The sequence below is a fragment of the Aquila chrysaetos genome, chromosome 3 (genome assembly GCF_900496995.4).
Source record: "Aquila chrysaetos chrysaetos chromosome 3, bAquChr1.4, whole genome shotgun sequence".
NCBI lineage: Eukaryota > Metazoa > Chordata > Aves > Accipitriformes > Accipitridae > Aquila > Aquila chrysaetos.
Window position 1 is genome coordinate 31286400 of NC_044006.1, and position 24579 is coordinate 31310978.

General features: G+C 43.0%; 1 protein-coding gene across 1 annotated transcript in view; it reads left to right on the plus strand.

Annotated features, from left to right (window-relative positions):
* The window catches only part of ITPRID1 (ITPR interacting domain containing 1), a 47644-nt gene extending 29291 nt beyond the window's left edge, over positions 1 to 18353 (plus strand). Inside the window, 7 exon segments of the mRNA XM_030007695.1 lie at positions 8319 to 8411; positions 8745 to 9616; positions 9619 to 10233; positions 13848 to 13981; positions 14816 to 14927; positions 15574 to 15924; positions 16963 to 18353. Of these exon segments, the coding sequence (XP_029863555.1) occupies positions 8319 to 8411; positions 8745 to 9616; positions 9619 to 10233; positions 13848 to 13981; positions 14816 to 14927; positions 15574 to 15924; positions 16963 to 17019 (2234 nt within the window). The 3' untranslated portion in view covers positions 17020 to 18353.
* The last annotated feature ends 6226 nt before the right edge of the window (positions 18354 to 24579 follow it).

Below are 24579 nucleotides of genomic sequence, written 5' to 3' on the forward strand. Positions count from 1 at the left end.
TGGATGGTGAACCTCTTCCACCAATGCCCACAGATGTCAGTTCTGACCCTCTCTAGAGCGGCACAGGGTGGTTCACTAGTGCAGGAAATTACATCCTTTTCTGTGATGTACAAGGTAGAGAACAGGCTTCCCCTGCCCGTATTCATATCTGATTTGGGTAGGAAGGAGGGGAAGTGAACATTCAAAAAAAAATTAAAATGGTTTCATTTTTCTTTAACGAGTAGCTTTACAGAATATTATCAGCTAATTCAGTTCTTCTCCAAAGCTTCCTTCTACACACGAGCTCAGGACAACCTGTAATGCAAGAGAGTGAAAGAGAGAGCCAACCAACCCACCCACCAGCCCCAGGCATTTCACAAAGGAGTATATTTATACCTGCTGTCGCGGCGCTGACTGTAGCACGCAGCAGATGTACTGAAGCTAGTTTTAAATCGGTAAGCATGTGCATCAGCTTTAAAGCATGCTAGCATGTAGTGCAGGTACCAGTGGCTGTCTAGCCACAGCATTGTGGAGCTGACAGTGCACCCTCTCACCCTGCTTTTTAGACAGGTTTTGCAACCTGGGCAGCGCTCCAGGCTGCTGTGCTCTGCCTGCCGGCTGTGCTGTGCCACGAGCATGCTAGACATAACCATACCATACACTGAATCTTAAGCCAAAAACTTGGCTGGAACTTGGTGCAAAACTGCTTTTTTCCTCGGGTGTTCTGGAGGAGGACTGAAGCTGAATGCTCTGACAATAGACGTAGATTTGCTACCTAGCTATTTCTGCCATGTTCCGGGCCAGCACAGTTTGTGTCTTTAATGCTCCGTGACCCGGTTCCCTCAAGCACTTACGGCTGATATCTGGAGAGCATCTAGGCCAATGTCCTCCGAGGGGGACGTGGGCACCCAAAGCTCTGCGGGGAGACGGGCCCTGGGCGAGGAGCGGGAGGCTGCGCAGGAGGACAAGAAGCACGCACGGCGTGCGCACTCCCAGGGCCCCTGGAGCTATGCACGTGTCTCCTGCTAATGATGGCTGTGGCAGCCAGACCCCCATGATAAACGTGTAAAGAACTGCAGGCTGAACGCGGAGACGGAGCAAAATATCGGCAGCTGTCACATGACGTATGTGTCCCCCACCTTGCGTCCCCCCCGGCCCTGTCTCACCTCCTTGGGGTGCAGCATACGTGCGCTCGTGTCCCACCTGAGGTGGCTGCAGTCACGGGGGCTGCAGGGCTTTCCCCCCTTGTTCACAATGAGTCTGGCTTCACCCTCACAAAAAGAAAAGTATACCTGAAGTCTTCCATATGCCAGTGGTACCTAAAGTGATGGGGAGAAGAACACTGCAGACTGGGTGAGAGCTGGGGGAACTGGGTTTTGGCAAGCAGGAGGAAATTCCTCAGAGGAGCCAGGTTTTGCTCTTCTGGGCATAGAGCTTTCTCCTGTTGCGTTCGTACAGCACGTACCACCACAGTGGGGCACAATTAATAATAGAAATCGCTTTGTGTAGAGCTTTTTTAAAATATATTTTCACCCAGTCACACTGTGCAAGATGATTGACATGAAATTCCCCTTCAATTCAAAGGGAGCGGGGGATAGACAAATTTAATAGCTACACTTGGCTTTGAATAAAAATAGGAGCTTTTGCTGCATCTGGTGCATATTGGGGTGTATTACTTGCTTTCAAATAATATGACTATTCTAATAAGATGGTTTATCTAATTTCTGCTATAATGTCATTGAAAAATAAAATTGCAGAAGGAGGTGAATAAAAACTCTGGTTTGTGCCGGCCTTTGGAAAACACGGTTTGTGGTTTATGTGCTGCTGCCATCTGGTGACTGTTCTCCTGAAATGCAGCACAAACCCGAGCTGTAGCTGTACGGAAAGAGGTCAGTGCTGCAGCTCTGCTCCAGCGACAAGCGGTTCTGGACTGAACCCTCTTGACGGCAAGTTGTAGAACTGTGTGTTGCGTTTGGCCAGAAAAGAAATATAAACTAGATCTTTCTCACCTCAGTTTGCTTGTTCATCGCCATTTCTGCAATATGGAAAGTGAATCGGTGTTACAGAAGTTGTACAGGGATATTAAAAAAGAAAGACTAAGAATAGACTTTTCCTTTGAGATTTCAGTGGCACTAAATGAAATGTTCATGTTCATAGGCAATAATCAGTAATTGGTGCAGTTGCCTGTGGGGAAGCTACTTCTTAGATTAAGGAAAGACAGTACGATATGCTGGGAACGAACAGATTTTATGGAACATTTACATAGGATCAAGTTTTTCCACATACATGGGAACTGATACGAATAACAATGTTTCTTTTCTCAAAATCCTGAAAGTTGTACAAAATAATTTCTTCCAGTGCACCAAGGCTCAGTGAGCTTCAGAAAGTCCACTGTTCTGGATAACAGCACTAAAAAAAAGGGGTTCTTTTTGGCTTATGCAGAACTCACATTTTCAGTGGAGTTTTATTAGCTCTTAATGGCCATATCGTGATGTGCGATACTTAAAAATTAGTGGTGCCTATCCTCTGAGTAGCAGGAGAGGGGAGTAAGCTGCAGCAGCTCTGCCATCATAGGACTGGAGCATCTGTAACTGTGCCATGCAGCTGATGTATTCCTCTAGCGCGTAGCCAGCTCACCCTGCAACATCATTTTGTGTGATGCCATAGGCAGGGCAGTGTTGTTAAGGATAATATAAAGATTTATCAATTTACAGAGCAGGAGGAGATAGAGTGAAACGTCTAAATGGGAAGGATCCAGTTAACTACTCAAAAGGAACCCATTTTTATTTTGAAAGTACTGTTTGAAAATGTATTTTTGAAAGTCCTTTATTGTCATGTAAGATAGAAATTCTTGATTTTTTTGCTTTGTGTTGGAGGATCAGAGCCTTCACACCGTCAGCTCGCTGCCACTAGAGCCGTAGTGCTGAGCAGCTTTGGTGGACAAAGCATTTTAGCATTTGATGCCTGTGTTTGAGAAGCAAAAAACCAAAACATCCAAAATGTAATAAAATATCCATTCAATTCTGGCACTTCTGTGAATGTGGTGTGATCTTCATTCACCCCATCTCTTACTGCGTTTGACTACTATTGAATTCAACTGTTGTTGAATGAATGTGTTTTTTAAGGCCCAGTCAGTGAGATATCTGTCTGTCCACTTAACTCTGGGTGTGGGAATATTATGCATAGATTTAAGCCTGAATCTAGTTTCCCTGCTGAATTTAGCCAGAATGTCTAAGCTGTAATGAAGTTAATGCCTTGAGAGTTTTGTGCAAGAGGTACTGCAAAAATGCCTTTGCCTATAGAGCAAAGTGGGAAAGTCTTATTCGAAGTCCCTCAGGCTTCTTTTTCTTTTACAAAATATCTGGCTAAATTGTGGCTTCTGTGTGTTATTTAGTCCCATGTATGTAGCAGATAGTTTTAGAAATATTTATCCATATCAATGTCCAGCAACATTTTAAAAGCTACAGAAATATCTACAGTTTGAACAGCACTGCTAGGTTGCAATTAGCCATTCTGCTTTTTCCTATGACAGGATGAGCAGTCTAGATTTTAATTTGTGAATTTAAAGTTTAAATTTGCACAAATGCTCTTGCATTTGAAGTTTTTGTGCCTATGCTTCCCCACGTACTCAAATTATGTAGAAAACAAATATTGAAGTACATTCATCAAGGTCAATGTGATTCAAAAGACATGCAAAAAAATGTGCTATTATTTACAAGCAGTGTAGTAGTTCTCATGGCATCTTTTATAGTTTGCAACCATTCTCCAGGCTGGAAACTAGAAAGAGGCTGTGTTGTTTGCAGCCAAGTCCACAGAAAACCAGCTGTGGAGTCTTCAGAAGAATGCAGAACTGTATGCCAGCACTTATTTTTTTACTAATTAGGGAATATTCTTTTGTTAATGTTGAACCTAGGAGCCTGGTAGTTTCAGAAAGTTCCTGCACTGAAGGCTGCTGAAAATGAGAGCCACTGTGTCTGCATGCAAATAAGGGGAGAGAAAAGGTCTCTTAATGAAATTGGATTGATCAAGTAAGAGCTGGAAAGCTGTGGGACCTTTGGGATTTGGAAGGCATGTACTTTCTTATGCGATACAAAATGAAGCAGAAACCCGATTAGTAAGTTCCTCTAACCTATTTTTATTTAAAATTCAGGCAGAACAGAAATGGGATGCAGGAGCTAAACTATCCCAGTTCAATTAGCACAGAAAGGCGAAGAGCCAAGGTTTTCCTCACCAAGATCTTCAGGGGCGATTCTCAGTTTTCCTCTTTCCAGCATAACCAGATGTATTCTCCGTACAGGGCCCAGAGTTGTAATTTTTAGTTCATAGTTGAATACTGGTCTGCGTCTCTACTTCTTCTCCAAACATACTTTATCTTTCCTTGGTGTGATGCTCTGCATGCATTTGCAGAATCTCTACAGGTTTGGGTGTCTCCACGCACTAGGAGAACTGAGCAGAGCTACATGAATAATGGATATTTTGGTTCAGTGGCTAAACCAAATGATCGAGGGAAAAATGCGGTTTGGGTAGACTAGAAGCAAAAACATGTTTTGCTTAATGTTCAGGTGATTTAACCCATTTTTTGCACCATTCTTCAAATGAAAAAATTAAGTTGCTTCCAGGAAAAAAAAAAGCTCATTTGAAAGAGAAAGGTGAGAGCATTTAAAAATGTCAAAATAAACTATGTAAATTTTGCCAACCTTCTCCCCCACCTTTTTTGCCAACTTGTATCCCTCCTAAAGACAATATTTCAGTTGCTAAAAGGCTTTAGTTCATTTAAACATGAGGAATTTTTGCTGTGAAGAAGTGGTGTCCCTAAACATGACCTTGGCCACTGCTGAAAGGGCTTTAGATGCTAGTCTGTTCTGGGACAAACCAGCATCCAGCCTGGACATTTTCAGATACCTGGTAAATAGAGTAATTTGTCCTAGGAGAACTAGCAAAGACCCACTTTGGACACACACCTGTAAAGAGTCAATCTCCTAGTAGAAACTCAGGCTATGGGTATCCTCGCTGGATATTAGACCCTGCCAAGAAAAACCGGACTGTTACAATTGGCAGGCTGTCAACATTGCTGAAAATTTCACAAAGAAGGAAACTCTATTCCTCCTCAGGACAGCATCAAGCACGGTCCAATTTGCAGTCTCACTTAATTGCTATTTGAGACACTAAGAGGAAAAGAAGTGATAGATTGGCCCACTCCTCACCCAAAACAGTTTCACTGGTATGCAAATGCTGCCCGCCATTATGCAAACATTACTTGGCCCTGGTATACAGACAAGAAACCAAACTATATTTACATAGGTTGAAAGTGGGCTGCCTCAAATTGAAAAGGCTATCATGTTTAATCTACTCCCGGCACCGCCACAGCCTGCACTGCGACCTGCCTTCCCGACACAACCATGCTCCGTGTTTCTCCCGGGAGCGTGCTGTTCAGCTTGAAGTCTTTGTGGGAGCACTTTGGCAATCTCTTCATAGCTTTTTATCCCACCTTGAATTGGAGGCCTATATTCATTTTCACTAAGTCTTTTTTTAAATTCAGGCTTCCACTGAAATTGAGGGAATTTTGACTGGCTTCGAATAAAGTGCTACAGATTCAGAGGAACATCTCATCTTTTAAAAACCCCTTACCTTCTCCTGCCTACTTTCAACAGGGCCTGGCATACTGGGTAGGATCTTGCAAGTCATTGTGGGATGTAATGATTATATTAGGCATCTGAATGTAGTTGGAAAAGAACTGCAGCTCAGACCCTCAGAGACATCATTTTGCACTGACTATATGAGGAATGTAAGCCTTTACTCTAGGAGTATTAGTTCATTACACATCTAATATGTAGGTAGGTGCAAATTAGATGCCTAACTCAGATGAAAGTGATTACTTCGTCTGAGGGCAGGAAATCACAGTAACAAGCACAGGTGAACTCTGCTTAACATGGTTCTCCTTCTACTATACTTTTCTTCTCTTTTATAAGTTTCTATTTTGCTAATATAAAAATTTTAGAAACTGGATTTACATTCAGAATGGTAATTAGGTCCTATTATATTACCATGTTTAAATACAAATGCAGACAGCCTTTCAGAGTGCTTTGAGCCTTGATTTGTCTACATACCTTGCATGTTTAATCAATGAGAGCCATGATAGTAGAGCACACATCATACCTCCTGGCAGGGCAAGTCTAGGGAGACACATGGAGGTCTTTCTGTAGCCTAACTGTAGTGACATTAACTTGGTCTGCAGACATTTCATCCAGTCTTTAATGTCTCATCTTGTGCCTAAAGATCAGCCTGGAGTCCACTGCCACACGTTTTGGGTAGTTCTCTAGCTCATGCATTAATGTAAATGTGGGTGGGAAGGCTGTGCGGTTGCACTGCACAAACGAAATTGACTGTTGTTGGAGCAGATGCATCGCATTTGTCTTAATAAATTGGTCAAACCTGGCTACAGCCACCTGGTTTCGACCAGGTCAGAAGATGAATTCTAACCGCACTTACTCTTCCATTAAAAGTTACAGGGTTTTTCCCTACATGTAATTTCTAGTAGCATGCCAGCCACTTTGGTATCCTATGTGTCTCAGGAGAAAAACAGGCACCTTAAAACACTAGCTAAGCAGATAATGTGGGCTTCTAACTCTGCAAACTTTAAAGCCTGAAGATCGGTTGTTATGATTGTAGGATACAATTGGGTATTTGAGACTCGAATAATTTGAGTCTCAAATTGGTTGGACCTACAGCAGCTGAAACATTTCAGCTTTTCAAAATTTTTCAAAGCCTTTCTTTCTTCATTTTTTTGTATGGAAAACTATAGGCCAGACTGACACACTGGAAGCAACAGCTGGCAAAGATGCAAAGGGTAATTGAAACAGCTTTAAAAAAAGTTTAGAGAATCTGTAGAGCAGTCTCCCTGGGGGAGAAGCTGAACCATGATGTCGTTTGTGGGAAACTGCAAGGATGAGTTTTGAGACCACCCACAAAACAGGCAATTTTCAGCAACATCACTGCAGAGTTTGTAATGTGTGAGATGGGAACCACATATTTCTCATCCAAAATAGGAGAGTGAGTGAGTGACTGGTGTGCTGCTGATGATACCAGGGCTGACAATGCAAGTAATTAATTTAAAAACCATAAAATTATATCTGGTTTTGATTTTACAATTGCTGCCTACAAATAGATTGTGTCATTTTCATTAACTCATGCCCAAGAAATATTTAATAAAGCCCATAGTCTGTTAATATGTGCAAACATAATTTTAGACTTTTTTTTTTTTTTTTTTTTTGCATTTTCCAATTCACACAAATGAGAATTAATAACTCGGGTCTCAGAACTACAAGGTGAATTGTCATATTTTCACAGCTATAACCAGAAGATAAAAAGCCTTAGGATTCAGTAGTGGTTATGTATGCAAGGAACAAGAGAGGAAGTGTATCCAGAGTGTCTCAGTCCCCATCTCTTCCCTTCCCTAGCAGACTCCCTCAGCCTGCTCCCCCAACTCTACCTCTGGTTTTGTGCCAGGTATCTGAGAACGAGGGCATTATCTGAGGATGAAGGTTATCTGAAAGTGCCAGTTATCCAAGGGCTGAGAGGCATTGGGATGTACAGGATAACTGAGGGTTTACTTTCAAGCATTTGCACTTTTAAAGAGGCTTGGCTTTTATTAATGAAATCAGCTAGTTAATGGTGTATAATTTATTTAATTGCAAAAGTTGGGGTAAGAATTGATTTAGCCAGATGATGTGGCTGCTAGATTAGAAACCTTTTCTGGAGTAAATCTAGAATATCTTCCTCTTGCCTTTATGTCTTGCCATGCAACCCTACATCATCTCTGCTTGTTACTGTGAATTCCTGTACTCAGACCAAAAAACAACAAAGATGATATACGGTGCATCAAAGTAGAGACAAACTGGTCTAGGGAGAGGCTAGGGCAGCTCCCTTTCCCTGCATGAGTCTCCTGGTTGAAGACATTGAAACTACATAGGTATGAATGAGACTTGGTCTGAGCCAGTTCTAACGCTCAAAAGTCAACATTTTTAGCAAAGGATTAAAAAAGTGGTTGGCTGCTTTATAGGTTATTTACACTGTGTATGTTGTGTGAATATATCAAAATCTGAAATCTGCAGTTGATGATTACACTGGTGAATAAGTCAATGCTTAGTAACATCAGCAGTAGTTATCCTGAGCACATTTTGTGAATTTTTCTGGCTGTAGCAATATTGCAGATTTCTGGCCAGGATCAAGAATATTTCTAGAAATGTACATTTAAAGTGCCCCTGCTTAGCTCTATATTCATTTTGGCCTGGTACTGCTTTCTGTCTTTCTAATTTTTCTTATTCTTTTGTTTTCCCCAGCAGAGGTGATGGTGACAAGAACAAGCAGGTGCCAGTCAGACAGCAGTGGGTTCATGGAGGACCTGCCAGAACCTGTAGTCTTGCAAGTAAGAAATGAACAATAGTCATCGGTAGGTCTGTGAAAAGTCTGTAAACCTGGCACAAGTAACAAAAAGAAAATCATGGAGCTGTGAAAGCTTTGTGAAAACAAATTCATCCTCCTAGAAAATCTCAGAAGGTGAGAAGCTTTCTCAGAACTTTGTGCAATTCTTCCACCACACTAATGCAAGATTTGTGCAAGGTTACAGGCATTAGAGAAGAAATATTACAAGAATCTTTGATTCTTTGGTTCTTTGGGTGTGCCCAGGGCAAAATAGTGGTGGGCAAACCAGTGTGATAGAACAAATGTAGTATTTCAATTCCTTCCCCCCCCCCCCCCCCATGTACCTTTGTCCAGAAAGATTAATTTTATTTCTGATATCCACAATCAAGAAACAGGTCTGTCACATAGGGCAGTTTTTCCTATGTTAAATCAAGATTTTCAACAAAAGCCAGATGATTGTGTTGCTAATATCTTCATCACAACTTGCAAGAGCATTTTGACAGTACCTAAATCAACAAAAGCATGTAGTGACCAGGGAGAAGAGACTCTTCTGCTGCTGACTGCAGAAAATGGCAAGTATCAGGCATGTAATGCTGAGCCACAGAGTTTTGTCCAAGAAGTGTTACATGACATGGACAAGAAAGAGGATAAAATTGAAAGAAAGCAACTGGAAAAAGAGAGGTGCATAAAAGAGCATAATCCTTGTTTTCAGGGTGATACTCAGGATGGAAATGATCCTAGCTCCTCCAGATTTGATTGTCATTTATATTTTAGTACAGGACACAAAAAGATGAGTGAAACCTTCACTGAACTGAGTGATATAAACCCTGCAGTCATCAGTAAGAGCAAAATCAGAGGTGAAGATGAAGGTGAGAGGTGCTGGACTGAAAAGGACATTGTAGTTGCATGTCATGAAAGTGCCTGTGGAGGTTGTACAGGAAATGTTAAAGGGCTGTGGTGGGGCGCGGAAGTGGTCAGCAAAGATGGTACCCCGCTTGCAGTGAATGAGGTGAAAAATGGGCAGAAGTTCTGCAAAATGGATGGTGATTCGAAAAATACAAGATGCTCCCCCAAAATGGGGCTCCCAGAAACTCCGCAGTGGGGCTCAGCAGCGCAAAGTGGGAGCAGTGCAGCTTCAAGCTGTTCTCTGCAAGTATCTCGGAGGCATCCCTCCTGCCTAGTGGAGGGGCCCGGATTAAGTTCATCTGAAGATCAGGAGAGACTGGTAGCATAGAGGAGATGTTATGTGCTAACAAATCAGAACAGGGAGACGCTGTCCAAAACAGTGAAATGGCTTCTGCTCCTCTGAAATCTGTTACTGTTCAGATGTCTTCAGGGCTGGAATTTACTTCAAGAGCGAAGGGCACAGGGCAAAATGCTCCTCTCAGTGAAAGCCTTGCCAGGGAAGATCCTGTGGACTTCTCTGGTGTGTTAGTGCATTGTTCTGAGCGTAGTCCTGTCATATGGTCAGATCCAGGGGCTTCAAACGATGGCGTGAAGCAGACCGCTGAAGCTTCCAGCCAAACTGACATTCCCGCCAGGAAACCCAGGCGGCCACCACTGCTTTGTCCACCCCGTACTCACCTGACAAAATCAGCCTCTCTTGACAGCATGCTTTGTGGCAAATACAGGTCACACTACTGGGGTGAAGCCTCTGGTGCCGGGGGTGCGCAAGGCAGTCACTGCTGCCATGGCTGCTGCCCTTGGACCTTCCCCGTGGCTGTCTCTCCCCAACGCCCTGTGGGCTGCTGCTCAAACCGTGTCGCCACTGAGCTGCAGCTCTTGAAAATGCTGATGCTCCTACAGGACACTGCAATGCGTAATCTTGCTCCAGTGAGTAGGTTTCTTCATATACGTGGACAGCTGACACACCGACGAGCTAAATGTACAAGCTGCCTTTTCCTTTCCTCTCCTGCCGTGCTTGCTTCTTTAGTGAGACATATCTCAGGAATGTAACTGAGAAAATGGAAAAGAAGCATTCCCTTCTGGGCAAAAATGCCAAACATATCTGTGTACCTTCAGTTTTGTTGGGCTGCTTCTTTTAGTAGCTTATGTACATCAGTTCAATTGTAAAATGGTTACTGCGAACTGTATGATAAAGTTTACAGGTCAAATGAAGAGCTGAGATGAGAATGAGTTTCAGTGAGTTCCTGTGCAGCAGCTGAGTTACCATAACTGAGTAACATACTGGACCGCAGAAAATGCAAGGTTATATGATTTAGTGTAATCCTCTTAGAAAAAGAGAACTCATTTTGTTTATGTTACTTAGTGTTTATTAAAGACTAACTTTGAACACCCAGATACATACCATAAGCCAAACTGCTCTAAATCAAAGTGAAATGTGACTTCTCAGAGCCTCAAGCCATTTTACTGTGGTAGAATAAGAGGCCTGCATTAAATCTAAAGTCTTGCTAAGACGAATATTTACGATAAAAAATACCGATAGGAAAAAGTCACCAGATTTTTTATTTCTTTGTTCAGAATTGCTGAGAGTTCCCAAAAGTTGTGCAAGACTCAGGGTGTGTTGGGGAAGAAAGCAAGGAAGGGGAGTCAGGAGTGGCTTTTGCCTCCTGAGAAAAATGTGGAAGGAGCAGCATACCTCCTGCTAGTTTGCCGGCATTTCCGTTTTTCCTCTTCTATTGGCTCTTCATAAGGAAATGAAACTTGAACTGTTGTACATATTGGGGAAGAAAATTATTAGATAAAAGTTCCAGAAAGTGAAACTGGTGAGTTTTATGCTGCTCCATCATTGAATATATAAATCTGCAATGTCTTTTTTTTGAACAGTATATTGGAAAAGATGCCTTTTGTCAGCTATCTTGCCGTTGCCACAAGATGGCAGTGAGTCAGTACCTTATGCTGGACTGGGAAGCCTTTTCTCATTGATTAAATGCTATTCTATCACTCTTCTAGGAGGGGCTAATGGTGATTTGTCTTCTCTAGTCTGTGGACAGGGAATGTGGGAGGAACAGACTTTGCACCGTACTGTTATCCAAGATCTGTTCTTAGGGATATGGCTCCACATCCAAGTCACTGTGCAATAAGTGAGTGAATTTACTGGATATTAGTCACTCTGCAGAGATTACACCCATGCCTACTTTGTACTTTGCATTACAGGTGTGGTAGTTTCTACTTCTTTTACTGTGAGAAGCTCGTTCAGGTTCTGTCCCATTTGCCAAGGGCATTCATGGGGAATGTAACCACTACAGAGTAACTGTTAGACAGTAAATTTACCCTGTTTACATGCACCTTACCTTAAACAAGGTCTTGCATGAAATCAGTCCTGGAACAGTTAGTCCCCCCTCCATCCCTGCTGAGCGTGAACTCTGAATTAATCTATGTGAATTTGTGCTCTGTAATATGCTCAAAGAGATGGTGCCAGGGGAGCTGCCTGTACCTCATTTGTAAAGGCTGGCACAACTTTTTACCAAACCTACACACACTGTGCCTTTTGGATCTTTTGCATGGTGCTTTCCAAATTTCTGTTAGCCTTTAGGAACCACCCAGAAATTCGTCTGTGGCCCATCGCCTTCTTCTTAGTGACCTGAAGGACAAGAGCTCTTTAAGCTCATTTTGATGGCTATAAGGCCTCTCTCTGCTCAGATTTGGTAGTGGGCAGAAGAAATCATGATTACTATGTGGGCACTGCTCACTTGCACCCCACACACTCCCATCTAGGAACAAGAAAACTGTCTGAGGATCAAGACTAAAGTTTGGGGTAGGGGGCAAATGGGCAATCAGCCAACACTCAATCTGAAGGTGCTCATAACACATCTGACTGCCTCAGTGGGGTGCGATTGCTGCCCTGACCCACAGCATTAAAAGCACCAGTTATGCTCCACATGGAGCAGACTCTTAGGAGAGTTCACCTCCACTGCAGTCACAGGACTGGCCCTATCACACTACTATTAGTCTCTAATTAGCTCTTTCTGGTGCAATCCCATGGCTCTTGGGGCTAGATTTTTTAATTTACTGCTATGGGATGGTTTATCCCTGGGTCACACACATCAGGACTGTGCCTGACATAGCAGCTGCATTGAAATGGAGATTGAGAATGAGGTTTCTCAAATGCATGGAGAGCATCTTTTGCCCTCTAGCTGAAGCTGATCCCCTAGCAGGGAGGGCTTAATCATGTTTCAGGCCTTGCTGGGACTGAGGGACACATTCAAGCACACAAACACAAGGAGATCATCACAGGACATGATTGCAGGAATTCAAAGAGACTGGGCATTTCTATGCTTTGCAAACATGCCTCTTGTTCTCTCTCAGTTACAGAGGTCAGCAGTGGAGTGCAGGTTTCTACACTGTCTTCCCATGGCTTACAAGAGACCAAAATTTGCTAAGATGGGAACATGCCAAATACCTTCTTGCACTGGGAGCAATTTCAGCGTATTAGGGGGGCATGCTTTCAGAAGGCAGATGGTATTGTCTCCGAAATCATTTGGATGATGCTGCCTGCATTACTGCTCTGGACAAGGTGTGAAAAGTCGAGGAAAAGTCTTTAATGTGGCTAGAAACTCAGACATTGATAGACTCCAGTTACAGGATTTATTTCAATGTCACTAGAGGGCTGCGATTGTATTAGTCCTGTGCTACAAAGTAGTAACTTGCAAATCTGCCTATACTTTTTCATGTGCCATTCCTGCTCATTCATCTCCCCTGCCTTGAGACATTCCTGGTGTAGAGATGGCTACGTCAGGGTAGATGTAGATGATCAATCATACTAGATACCTTCTCTCAATGAAGAGTAATGGTCACATTTACGGCATAGATCCTCTGACCTGTTATGGATGTCTATGTTTGGATCAGAACAATTGCTCTGTTTCAGTACTTCCAAGTACATCTGTTGCCATAGATGTCTGCATTTGGTTACATAAATCCAGTTCTAGGTTTCTAACTGGTAATAGATGAGAAATTATCAGTGTAACACTTAGCAGAACCCATCATGAAAGATGCTTTTCCTTCTCATAGTTCTTATTCATCTTCCCTCTCTCCCCCTCTCCTTTCTCTTTTTAAAAACAGTTTCTAACTTCCAGTGGACAGTAATTTAACCTATCAATCATTAATCCATAGCAACTCATACTGCTCAAATATAATGTCTGACAACAGTGCGATAACATCAGAATTTGGCACGTTGCGTCAAATCTTTGACCAAAGTCCTTTTCCCCTTCAATGGCAAAAATGAAATTCTCATTGGCTCAAATATTGCCAGGACTTAATCCTACATGCTTTAGGAGAAAAGGTGGTGACTGGGATGTGAGTGATGCACCCAGAGCAAATTCACTTGAAGTGCCATCTGGACTTTCATAGCAGCTGCTCACAGAGCCCTTGTTGGGCAGGTAAGAGGAGGACCCATATCGTTTGGGCTGTCAGCTTCAAATGCACTCGACATGGAAATGCTCAAAGAAAAGTAGTGAAGTGGAGCATCTTTTTGCTTTTCTGTGTAGTGTACCCTCCATGAAATAGAAGCAATGAAGAGCTCCTGCCAGCACTTCCAGGAGAAGTTGGATGAGATTGAACAGCAACTGACCGAACAGCAGGCGCTGTTTTCCGGGGCTATGCCAGATGAAGGAAGATAATGGCAGCTTCATGCACTTACCAAAATCCAAAGCTAGCATCAGCAAGAGCCCGTGGACACGTGCAACGTGTCTGGTCACTTGTGTTACCAACAGCACTTCTGGTCAGTGAGGTGCAGCTGTGGGCATCCCGCAAGTGGAGGAGAAATGTACTGTGATGTGGGTTTTGATCAGGGGAAAGTCCAGCTTCTCTCCACACTAGTCAAGGCTCTTAAACATGAGCATTTTGAAGGGGAATATTGTTCCATAGATGTAGGCTAGATTTTTTAGCATGGAAATACTATGTTTTAATAGCAATAGGAACGCAGGAACAGATCTCGGTCAGCTGGATCTCAGTGTCCCAGGTCAATGCTGGGTTCAGGGAAGGAGGTGGGAGCGATCTCTGACAAATCAGTCACTTTAGGCCACATACTTAGTGCTCACAGTCAATGCAGGGACGATGCAGGAAAACTTGAACTAGCTTTTCATGTACTCAGCCCAAGCTCACAGTGATTACCACGAAACCTCAGGTTCAGAAAAAGTTGCTAGGGGCTTCCAGTCTTGAGCTGCCAGAAAGTAGGACATTTATGCAGTCTCTGTGCTGGTGATAAATCAGAAGTGATAAACCTGTCCAGACTCAAGCTGGGTCTGCAACTACAATGTGTTTAATCTTGCAACTGGGATAATCAGAAATGGGAGTCAAGCAGACAAGGGCTGTTATTTATTATTTTGTAAGGTATTCTGTCATCATGGGTAAAAACAAGACTGCAACAGAGGGAGATACAGGCGTTATGCTGGGGCATAGGAAGAGGAGAGTGTTCACTGCTCACTTGAGTGTGTTTTCACTGCTGTCCCTACAGGGAGGAAGGCAGACACCTGCAACTCTTAAGGCGAGCTGTTCGTCAGGAGGTTGCAGAGCTGGAATTTCGGCTGAACGATTGAGCTTGCCAGGTCAGGGAGAGCATCCTTATGGTACGTTGCACAAGCCACTGCTCTGGGTTGTGTGGGTTTAAAGTCTATCCTGCTATTCAGTGTTCAAAGTGCTAACTCTGAGGTACATCTGAACAATCCTTTCAGTGCCAGGAAGAGGAGGATTTCCAATAACAGGCTTAGAGTTTACATCTTTGACCCTCTTTCTCCTTGGCTATGCTGCTTGAGCTCAACTACCCAGGAAAAGTGGCAGTATTTATAAAAGTGTCTGTATACTGCTCTGCTCTTGGTTTCCTACATAATTATTGAGAAATGGTTACTGGTCTGGTTCTTTTCTGGACCAGCTCTCGTTTTTGATAAGGAAAGGTAAAGAAATGATGGCCAGGGGACTTGTCTGACTCTTCCCTGACAAGCTTAGGTTAGAGAGTCAAGATTGCAATGGCCACAGACTGAAGTCCATTTGCAGATTTTCTATTAGGCAATTAGATCTATCATCTGTTGGAATAAAATGTCCTTTAGGCTTTTCTCCTCCTTTTTATGGCAACACCTCATTTCCCAGATAGTGCACCTCTTCTTTGGACCAAGCAGAAGAAGCAGGCATGCTTCATATACTCTTGTGTATCCTGCTTGATTCCTTTTATTATATTTTTATTACTGCAATATGCTTTTCATTCTATTTTCTCTGCAGCAGCTGGACCAATTACTAGCAGAACAATCCCATCTGTTTTCTGAGCTCGGACTCTCTGATTGGAAGAGAGAAAGAAAAGCCCAGAATAAACAAGCATTTCCAGATGCTGCTGCTGCACATCCTCGAAGTGGGTGCTCAAAAATGGTGCTCCAGAGAGCTCCTAGCAAAAACATGACAGCAACAGGCTCGCTCTCTGCCCCACAGCCAGGGGGACCCCCAACACAGTTTCCTACCAGGACAACACCTGAGCTGAATTCAGCCGAGTCTGCCCCACAGGAGGTCTCCACCAGTAAAAAGGAAATAAAAGGACCTCCCCAAGCAAAAATGGACTTTAAGGCATTTATACACAATGTAAGGAGGTGTTTCAGTCTCACCCTCAAGGTTTTAAGTGGAAGGGATCGCTGCCCTGCAATGCAGTTTTACTATTCTGTGTCTCATTGCCACAGCCTAGATCAGGACCCTTTCCTGCTAAGCCATGCATTCATCCGGAGGGATAGAGCCCATGTTTCAGGGCACTTCCAGTCTGCATAGGCAACACAGGCAGAACTGGGACTGGACCTTCCTTGATATTTCTCAGTAAGCTGTGGCAATGATCTAGATGCTCCAGACAGAAGAACATATAAATACGTGGAGGGTATTTGGCTTGCTTGAACTTTGAATGCAACTGTTTGACTAATTAGTATATCCAACCCTCTCCCACCATGTGAAATTAGTAATTTATGGCTTCAATTTGCAGAGACAATTATCCAGCTTTACAAGGGCAGTAAAGGCAGCGAACTGGAAGGTTTGTTGTTTTTCTGAAGAAATTCAAAGTCAGCATTTCTGACTGATCTATTCTCACAATGTAACCATAAAAAAATGTTTGCCTGCCTCTTTTAATCCAAAATATGCCTAGAAAATCTCTTAGATAGCTGCCTTATCATTTAATGATCTCTTCCACTTAAGCACGTGTCCCAGTTTTTAAAAGATTGATTTAAAAGATTGATCATTCTCTTAAATGAACAATTAGGGTTAAATTCTGCATAAACTTCATGTAAACACCATGGGAGGGAATGGTCTTCGTTGTAGTCTTATACTACTTTCTTGATTTATGTTGATATTACACTGATATTTCGGGACATGGTTTAGTGGGCATAGTTGACGGTTGGACTCGATCTTAAAGGTCTTTTCCAACCTAAACAATTCTGTGATTCTATGATATTATCAAGCAGAATCAGGTTCTTAGCACAGAATTCAAAGAATGAGAACCATAGGCAGTGAGGAACAAAGAACTGAAATATCTGAGATCACGGTTTGTCATCTTTTGCACCCATTTCCTTTTAAGACTAGTCTTGGTCATTCTCTCAACGTACAAAGAAAATAACACTTTTTTTCCTTTTTTTTTTTCAGTTGAAGAAATCTTTCCAAAATTCTTTAGGTAATGATTCAGCAGAAGGAAAAGACTGACAGAGGACAGACTTATGGATTTTGATTTTAATAATTGTGGCCTTTTCCCTGAAATGCATGGTATATCACAGAAACAAATTAAGAAAACATTGCATTATAGCAAGTTCTGATCCCAGCAGTTTGATTTGCAATGAGATGACTGGCCAGAAAAGCAGGCATTTTTTAAAGGATGTTTAGAAGAGAGGCACTATGTATTTTGCTCTTCTGTGATTGCAGAACCTACTACACTCCTATTAACAATCTCATGGGATAGGGCTGTTCTTTGCAAAGTCATTTAAAAGGAAAAGGAGAGGGCTTATTTTTGAGAATAACTTGCAGACAGCCCAGGAGATACCACTAGAAGGTATTCTCCTTATAGCCAGTTATTTTAACACAGTCCTTCAGCCAATATTAATCCTCAAGCCCAAACTACCTTGTATAGTCCTAGCCACATTCTAGATCTTAACTTGCTACTAACTTGCCTCTGACTAATTTTGTGAGGCTTGTATCTACTGTCAGTATCAAATCAGAGGCTCACTGATGGTGCATAAAATGTTAAACACCTGCTCTTTCAAACTATTACAGTGGATAGTCTCCTGGCTGTCCTCTTTCCTTTTCATATTTGTTTCATATAAATCCAATTAAAACCAAAATGAGATGAGAAACATAGGATTTTCTACATTATAAGCCTTGAATCAGAATCCTGGTTCAGTTTTCTGGGGATTGCGTAGAGCCTGGATTAATGCAGAAAAAGCTGTAAGAAAAGACGTCTCAGGTTTGGATCACAGCAAAGAAATTCAACTGGTTCATTTTCAAAGCAGTGCAGTCTGTACTACTGCTTTCAATTTAGCACTTCCCAGAATGTGAGATGTCCTACTGGCTTGTTTGTTTAATGCTCTGGAGGGATCTTAGGTGTCATTTAGGCTTTGGTGTTGCAAATCACAGCTCTGCAAAGGTGCAAATAGAAGTAGCATTTGCACATGTTTAAGGAGAAAATGGAGTCAAACATGCTGAGCAGCCTCGAGGCTCCCTGCACCTCTACGTTTCCACAGATGTTCAGGGTAATAAAATGATTGGGGGGAGAGAGGTACATAACATAGGAACTGACAAGATCCTCCACAGCCCGCTGGGCCATGAATTTTACTGGTTGAAATTTGCCCCTTTCTTGAGACCCCGCATGGGATTTGTACACCACTTTCACACTATCAATTGTTTAAGAGTTTATACTAAGAGTTTAGAGTTATCAAGATTTGTGATTGTGACAGTATCTTCAGGCAGCATGCAAACAGGACCAAAACATCCTTCACCTAAGTCTTGGTGGAACAAGCAATAAATTTGACTTAGTATTTTCTCTCTCCACTGGCTTATGAACTGCATTTGCAAACGTTGTACCTCAGTTTGTGGAGGAAGGCAAATAAAGAACATGGTGAAGGACATACAATGATGCCAGTGCTGAAGGTCTCCTGGAAGAGAGGATGGCTAAGAAGCTTCCTTGCCTCAGCCACACCAGGCCTGCGATTCCTCCCATGAAACAAGATGTTTTTTGCAAGTGTCACTGCAGCATGATGCATAAAAGCTCTGTAGGTATGTGATGCTGCAACCACTGTCTACCTGTCTTATATCCATGTGTACAGAAGACGGTATTGGCAGGTGGCAGCTGTTCTTGATTAGAAAGATTATGCAGGACCTCTGGTGCCATTTGAATTCTACCATTTGTATTTTCAACCAGGACTGAATTTGACTCTTGCTAACAAAACTTTCCTGTTTGAATGGTCTCTAGATTGATATGTGCAGTCTAGTTCCTCGTTTCAACTTAATACAAAATCATTTCATGCAAACCATGGACAGGATAGGGTTGCCCCATATCCAACACTTAGACACCCACAAATATTGTTACCATGAACCTGTTTGCATTTATAGCTAGATAACCTTTTAAGTCCTCAATGTTGTTTTAACAGTTAAGCTGTAACCTTGTAGCAATAAAAAACATACTAAACAACAGGAAAGGGAAAAATCTTCTGACTCATCCCGGAGCACAAGTGATATTTCACTTCATAACTTCTCCAAGCATATTACAAGGATGGCTGGAAAAAGCCTCCTAATGCTGCTGTTGAAGATGGGAGAGAAAAGAAAACACGCAGTAATTTTGTGATCAGGAAAGTCCGGGGGTAGCACTGGTGAGCGTGCCAGCCAGCTGTGTACCCACTTAACCTCACAGTGTTACCAACCTTTTAAACTCTATCATTTATTTCCCTTTAGGGCAGTCATAAGCAAACATGGTGGGAATCTTAATGATAACTCCACAGAACTAATGAAATAATACATATCTGATTGAGTATCATAATTGCTCTAGCTAGCTAGAACCATACAAATTAGCTTGCAGGCTCACAAGGCAGCAGGTCATATCTGGGGGGGGCTACATTACTTGTGAAAAGCATTAGTGCTAGGCAGTTTGCAAGTTTGCAATTTGAAGAAAACTGTCCCTGTGACACTGCAGGACTTCTGACCGCCTCCCCCTTCCCACCCCCCCATAAAAGAAGGAAGTATTTGAGCAAAAGGCTGGTTTCCTCCCTATTCCACCTCTCCAAAACTGAAATAGGTAGAACCATTGGCTCTCTTTCACAGGACTGCTGAAGCCCCACAAAGGTCCATGCAATATAGATCAGACCTGCTATGGGAAAGGGTAAGATGCATAGGGTGCATGTATGTTACAGCTGTGGCTCTTCTCCCTGCTTTCCAGTGCTCTTTTGGCGTCTCTTGCATGCAGAAACCTATAACTGCCACCTGAAATCCTTGTAACTCCCTGTTAAAGGCTCAGCATTTCCCTTGCCCTGGTCACAATTTCTGGAGTGCAAGGGCAACATGCAGCCTCACCAAAGCAGGAGGGAGGAAAGGAAGGGGGTGGGCAGGGGGAAGTTAGTTAAAAAATGGTTCCCTAAAAAAGACAGAAAATTCAAAACCTAATGATTGCTTTTGCCCACCCTAGTTCAGCAGCAATTTGTGTCACTTGAATTTTACTTCTTTTGTCATTGTCTTTTGCCTTCATTGGTTTTCCCTGATGCCCCATAAATCTTTAAACCCTGAAGCTAAAAGAGGCTGCATTGTGCACCAGCTTGAATATTGATTTTGCTAGAGAGTATAAAATCTAGAGAGATAATAAGGAAATCCATCTAAGGTACCCTGCCAAGGGCTCCCATTAGTTGCTTTACCAGGCATCATTTCAATAAACCCTCGAGAGCAGCACATGAATAAACATCAGAGCCTCTCTGGCATGTTAATGCATCAGTTGCCTAATTGTCAATGCTGCCAACAGACTCCAAGAAAAGTACTACCTTGGGAGTTCAGCCCCTTTCAACTTCAAGCCCAAAGAAGATTTGACACTGGCTTAGAAGAAGGCAGATCTTAGGAGAGGGGGTGTGACAGCCAAATAACATGGGCATGGCTGCTTTAAACATGGTGCTGACCTCTTGCTGGATGCACAGCCCAGCTCTACCCAGTCTGGGCATGCTGCCTCCATATTGCATCCCAGTGCATGGTGATGAGCTGCCCCAGGTCAGGCCCAGGGCTTTCCCTGTGCAGGACTGGAATTTGTGTTTGGGAAAAAAAAAAAAAGTCTCAAATCTTGGCCTCAGGCAATAGGAATAAACTGGTCCTGAGCTGCTACACACGAATGACCTTCTCTTCTAGGGCTGCCAGCAAGCCTGGGTGGCAAGAACCCAGCATCTTATTCCAGGCTGTATCATGTGTTTTCCCTGTGACCAGGGTCTTTTTCTTTACCCCGTGGGGACCCTTATTCCTGGCACAGCTTCTTTCTGTCTTATCTAATGAGGTTTTAAATTCCTCGCAGAGAAGTTATTCTCTCCTAATGTGTTCATACGGTGCCTGGCACAATAGGGGCCTAATATCAGTTGGGACCTCTACTTGCTGCCGTGATAATAATTTTATGAGCAGCCTTTCATTAAGATCCATTGCTACTTAAGAAACAGCTGCAGTGTCACTTTATAAGGCTGTTGACTGTTTTAACTCCCTCTGCTCCAGAAACAACGTTTTGATCTTCCCTGTAGAAAGGGATATGGGTAAACGAGGCTGAAGCATGAACAAAAAGGCAATTTTGCTATCAAGTGGGAAAATTCAGAATCAGAACATCTGAGACTTCCAGGAATTAAAAGAATGTGAAACAACACTATTCTAACCTCGCTGGAGAGGTGCATTTGAATTCATCCATCTTCATTTCATTCTTTTCCATTGTCTTTCAATGGGTGCATCACTCACTCAATTAGCACAGATCACAGCTAGTAAGAGGGACACAGGTGTGTCCCATTGAGGCTATTCAACCTTAACATGGGCAACATTTATTACCATGACAAATAATGCAGAACACAGGCAGCCTTTTCCTGATTTCCAACCCCCTCCCAAATTAAAATACAAAAGATGGCTGTTAGGACGCTAGACTTTATAGTTAATGATAGTCACAGAAGTAGTGAGGATGCAAGAAGCAGAAGAGACCAAAAGTCAGGAGCTAAGAAGTTTGGGGTTTTTTTTCCCCCCAGCCCTTATTCTAAGGGAGAGTAAGGGCTCCCTGGGGCCTCACCTGAAGATGTTGACACATGTATCCCTTGCATGTCATTGGCAAGTTCTGGCCCTGTCACCTGCAAAAGGCTTCTGCAGATATACAGACAGGTAAAATATTCCTCCTCTTCTGTGCTCTCTGCTTAGCCAGCTGCCTCTAGGAATGACTGCAGCAAGCATTCATTAGAGGGACTTTAGGTAAAGCAAGCATCTGCCACCAGGGGTCCTGAAAAGGAGCAGGATGAAGGTCCTGGGTGGTGAAGAAAACTGTGGTGTTCATCTTGACATTCCCATGCTCCATCTCATTTCAACTTCACTGTACACATTTTTTGGAAATTACTTTGCGTCAGCTCCTAGTCTGTGAAGATACATCAAGATACACCTTTTACTACAAGTAGAGCTTCCTTTCCAACAGATGATTCAAGTCAAGCTATTGTAAACCTACTGTGAAACAAGGTGTGTGTGTGGAGAAATGTCTGTAGTTAAATATTATCTTGCTGAGGAATTAGCTTTTTAAAGGTTGCCTGGATTTTCCAGATGTTTTTCTAAGAGAGAAATTATGGGGAGTAGGAAATAGTTATAGTCACTTAGAAAAAAAAAAAAAGTAAAAACTAATTACTGGAAAACTAGGGTCTATTGTATCAGTGACACTTCTGTAATGTCCTGCATAAGGGCTCCACTGCCCTTAATTTTTGATCTACAAGGAATAGCAATAATGAGAAAATGTTACTCTCTTTACATCAGGAGGGCTGCTCCAGATCTAGGGTTGCTCTAATCAGAGCAGAGCACGGTGGAAGCAGCGTAGCCTGGACACCTCACATCCTTGTCCCATTTAACAAATAGAGCAGTGGAAGCAAGGACACCTGAGTCATCCCAAATCAGGCCAGGCAAAAGTGAGAGCTGCCTTTCCCAGGCTTGGGTTTCTGGCTGAGCTAACCCATGGAGGAGTGAGAGTGTGTGTGTGGCCAAGGGTGGAGGGGAGCTGGAGTGAGATGTCCAGGGAAATTTGGAGCAGCTGGTGCCAAAGAAATCTCATTCTGGGAGCTGATGCAATAGCCTCGTGGTGTCAGCAGGTTGTATCCAGCTGTTGCCTAGCAAGCCTGTCCTCAGAGATGGGCACCGGGAAGCACACAGCAGCTGGGCTGACTGCCACCCAGGCAGGAGGAGAACGGAGGGGCTCGTGAGCAGCATGGGGGAAATGTTGCAGCTGTGGATGGGACAGGGGAATCTGAAAACAAGGGGCACACATAGAAAGAAATGGAGAAAGAGCAACAGCTGAGCAGGTATAATGAAAATGAGAGACCTGAAATGAGACACCTGAAACTAGGCAAAGGGATGAAGCAGAAGTTTATCTATGTGTAGATTCATCTGTTTAAAGGTAGCCCAAAGGTATTAGTGCAATACATAGAGTTCCTTCAATGAAATAAGTAGGCTAACTTAGCCCTCACTGAGAAACCTGGGGAAATAAATTCACTTGTTCCTCTTCCCAAGGATGCTTACAAGCACTTCAGGATCACAGACTAGCAAAGGGGTTAAAGGCTACGGTAAGACCAAGACAAAGCACAGAGGAACAATCAGTTTAAGGCTATCCAAGTCCTCTATAAATATAGCACCCAGTGGTTAAGAACATAAGAAACGGGCTACAGGGCCAGACCACCTGTGACAGGACTATATCTTTGACAGAGAAACTGGGAAATGTTTTTCAGGGAGAGCCTTACTACTTTTTTGTAGGCTGCTCTCCTCATATGTCCCCAGCAGCCACAATGGTTGGATAAGGGGCATTGGAGCGTATGTTTCTGCCTGTCCCTGTTAGCATCTGTTAATGTTACAGAATCACAGGAAGGCAGGTTGAGACCTCTTGAGATCATCTAATCCAGCACCCCACTCAGAGAGGGAGGGACTAGCCTGCCCTCTCCATTAACATGTCTAATCCTTTTTGTACCCTCTTACCGTGAGCTCCCACTACTTCCTGTAGAAACAAAGTCCAGAAATTTGATATGTGCTATGTGAACTCTTTTGTTTTATCAGTTTTAAACTTATCTCCTACTTTTGATGAATGGCCTCTAGCTCTAGAACTGCAGGATTTGGTGCAAAAGTGGTCTGCATTCACCTTCACCACTTTCCTGATTCTGTAACTCTGCGGAGCCTAGCATCTCCAAACTGAAGAGTCCCAACCCCTTTAGTCTTTTCTCTCCGGGCAGTTCCTCCATCCCCTTAATCTTTTCCACCCAGATCTAGCTGAATGCCAACAAAGGTTTTCCAGATTTTTAACTTTGTACATTTCTTTCTGAAGTTGTTAGAAATTCCAGGGAATTTTCTCCTTCAGTCCTACTTACAAAGTCAGCTTTATTATAGCTACTCATTTCTGCCGCTGTTCTCCAACCTCACCGGAAAGAGCTGAGTCTGAAGCTGTTGCCCTCTTCTATCAGAAATATCCTAGAAGAGCGCCAAGAGTCCTTATGAATTTTGAGGAGAATCATCATAGCCTGCAAACAAATGCTCAGCCTTAAGCTTTCTTCTCTCTTCTGAGTCTTCTCAAAGTTCAACCCTTGCCAAATCCAAGTCTTTACTCAATTATAAGTATTCCTGTATTAACACTGGAAGTGTTATGGAAAACGTACAGTCTCTTCTCCTTGTCAAAGTCAAAAAATAAATACATGGAAGAAGGAGGAGATGTAGGGTTGATGAAAGATATGGGACTAGAATGAAGACGGGAGGAAGAGAGAGGACTGAGGAGAAAAGCAGAAAGAGGAACGCAGTCTCAGACGCACAGGTGGCTGCAAACAGTAAAAGCAGGAGCCTGGACCCCTGCGCTAGAGGCCATGCTTACGTGTCAGAATGGCTATCGGAAAAGGGTAGTCTGTCTTTCATGGGAATCCAGAAGGAAGGCAGGGAAGGTCACAGAGGCTATTTGCCAATCCTGATGCAGCTCCTGGACAGCAGGCACCTATCCATGGTGAAGAGAAGCCAGGGATGGACATCAGCAAAGCATCTGGTCAGAATGAGTTTGCA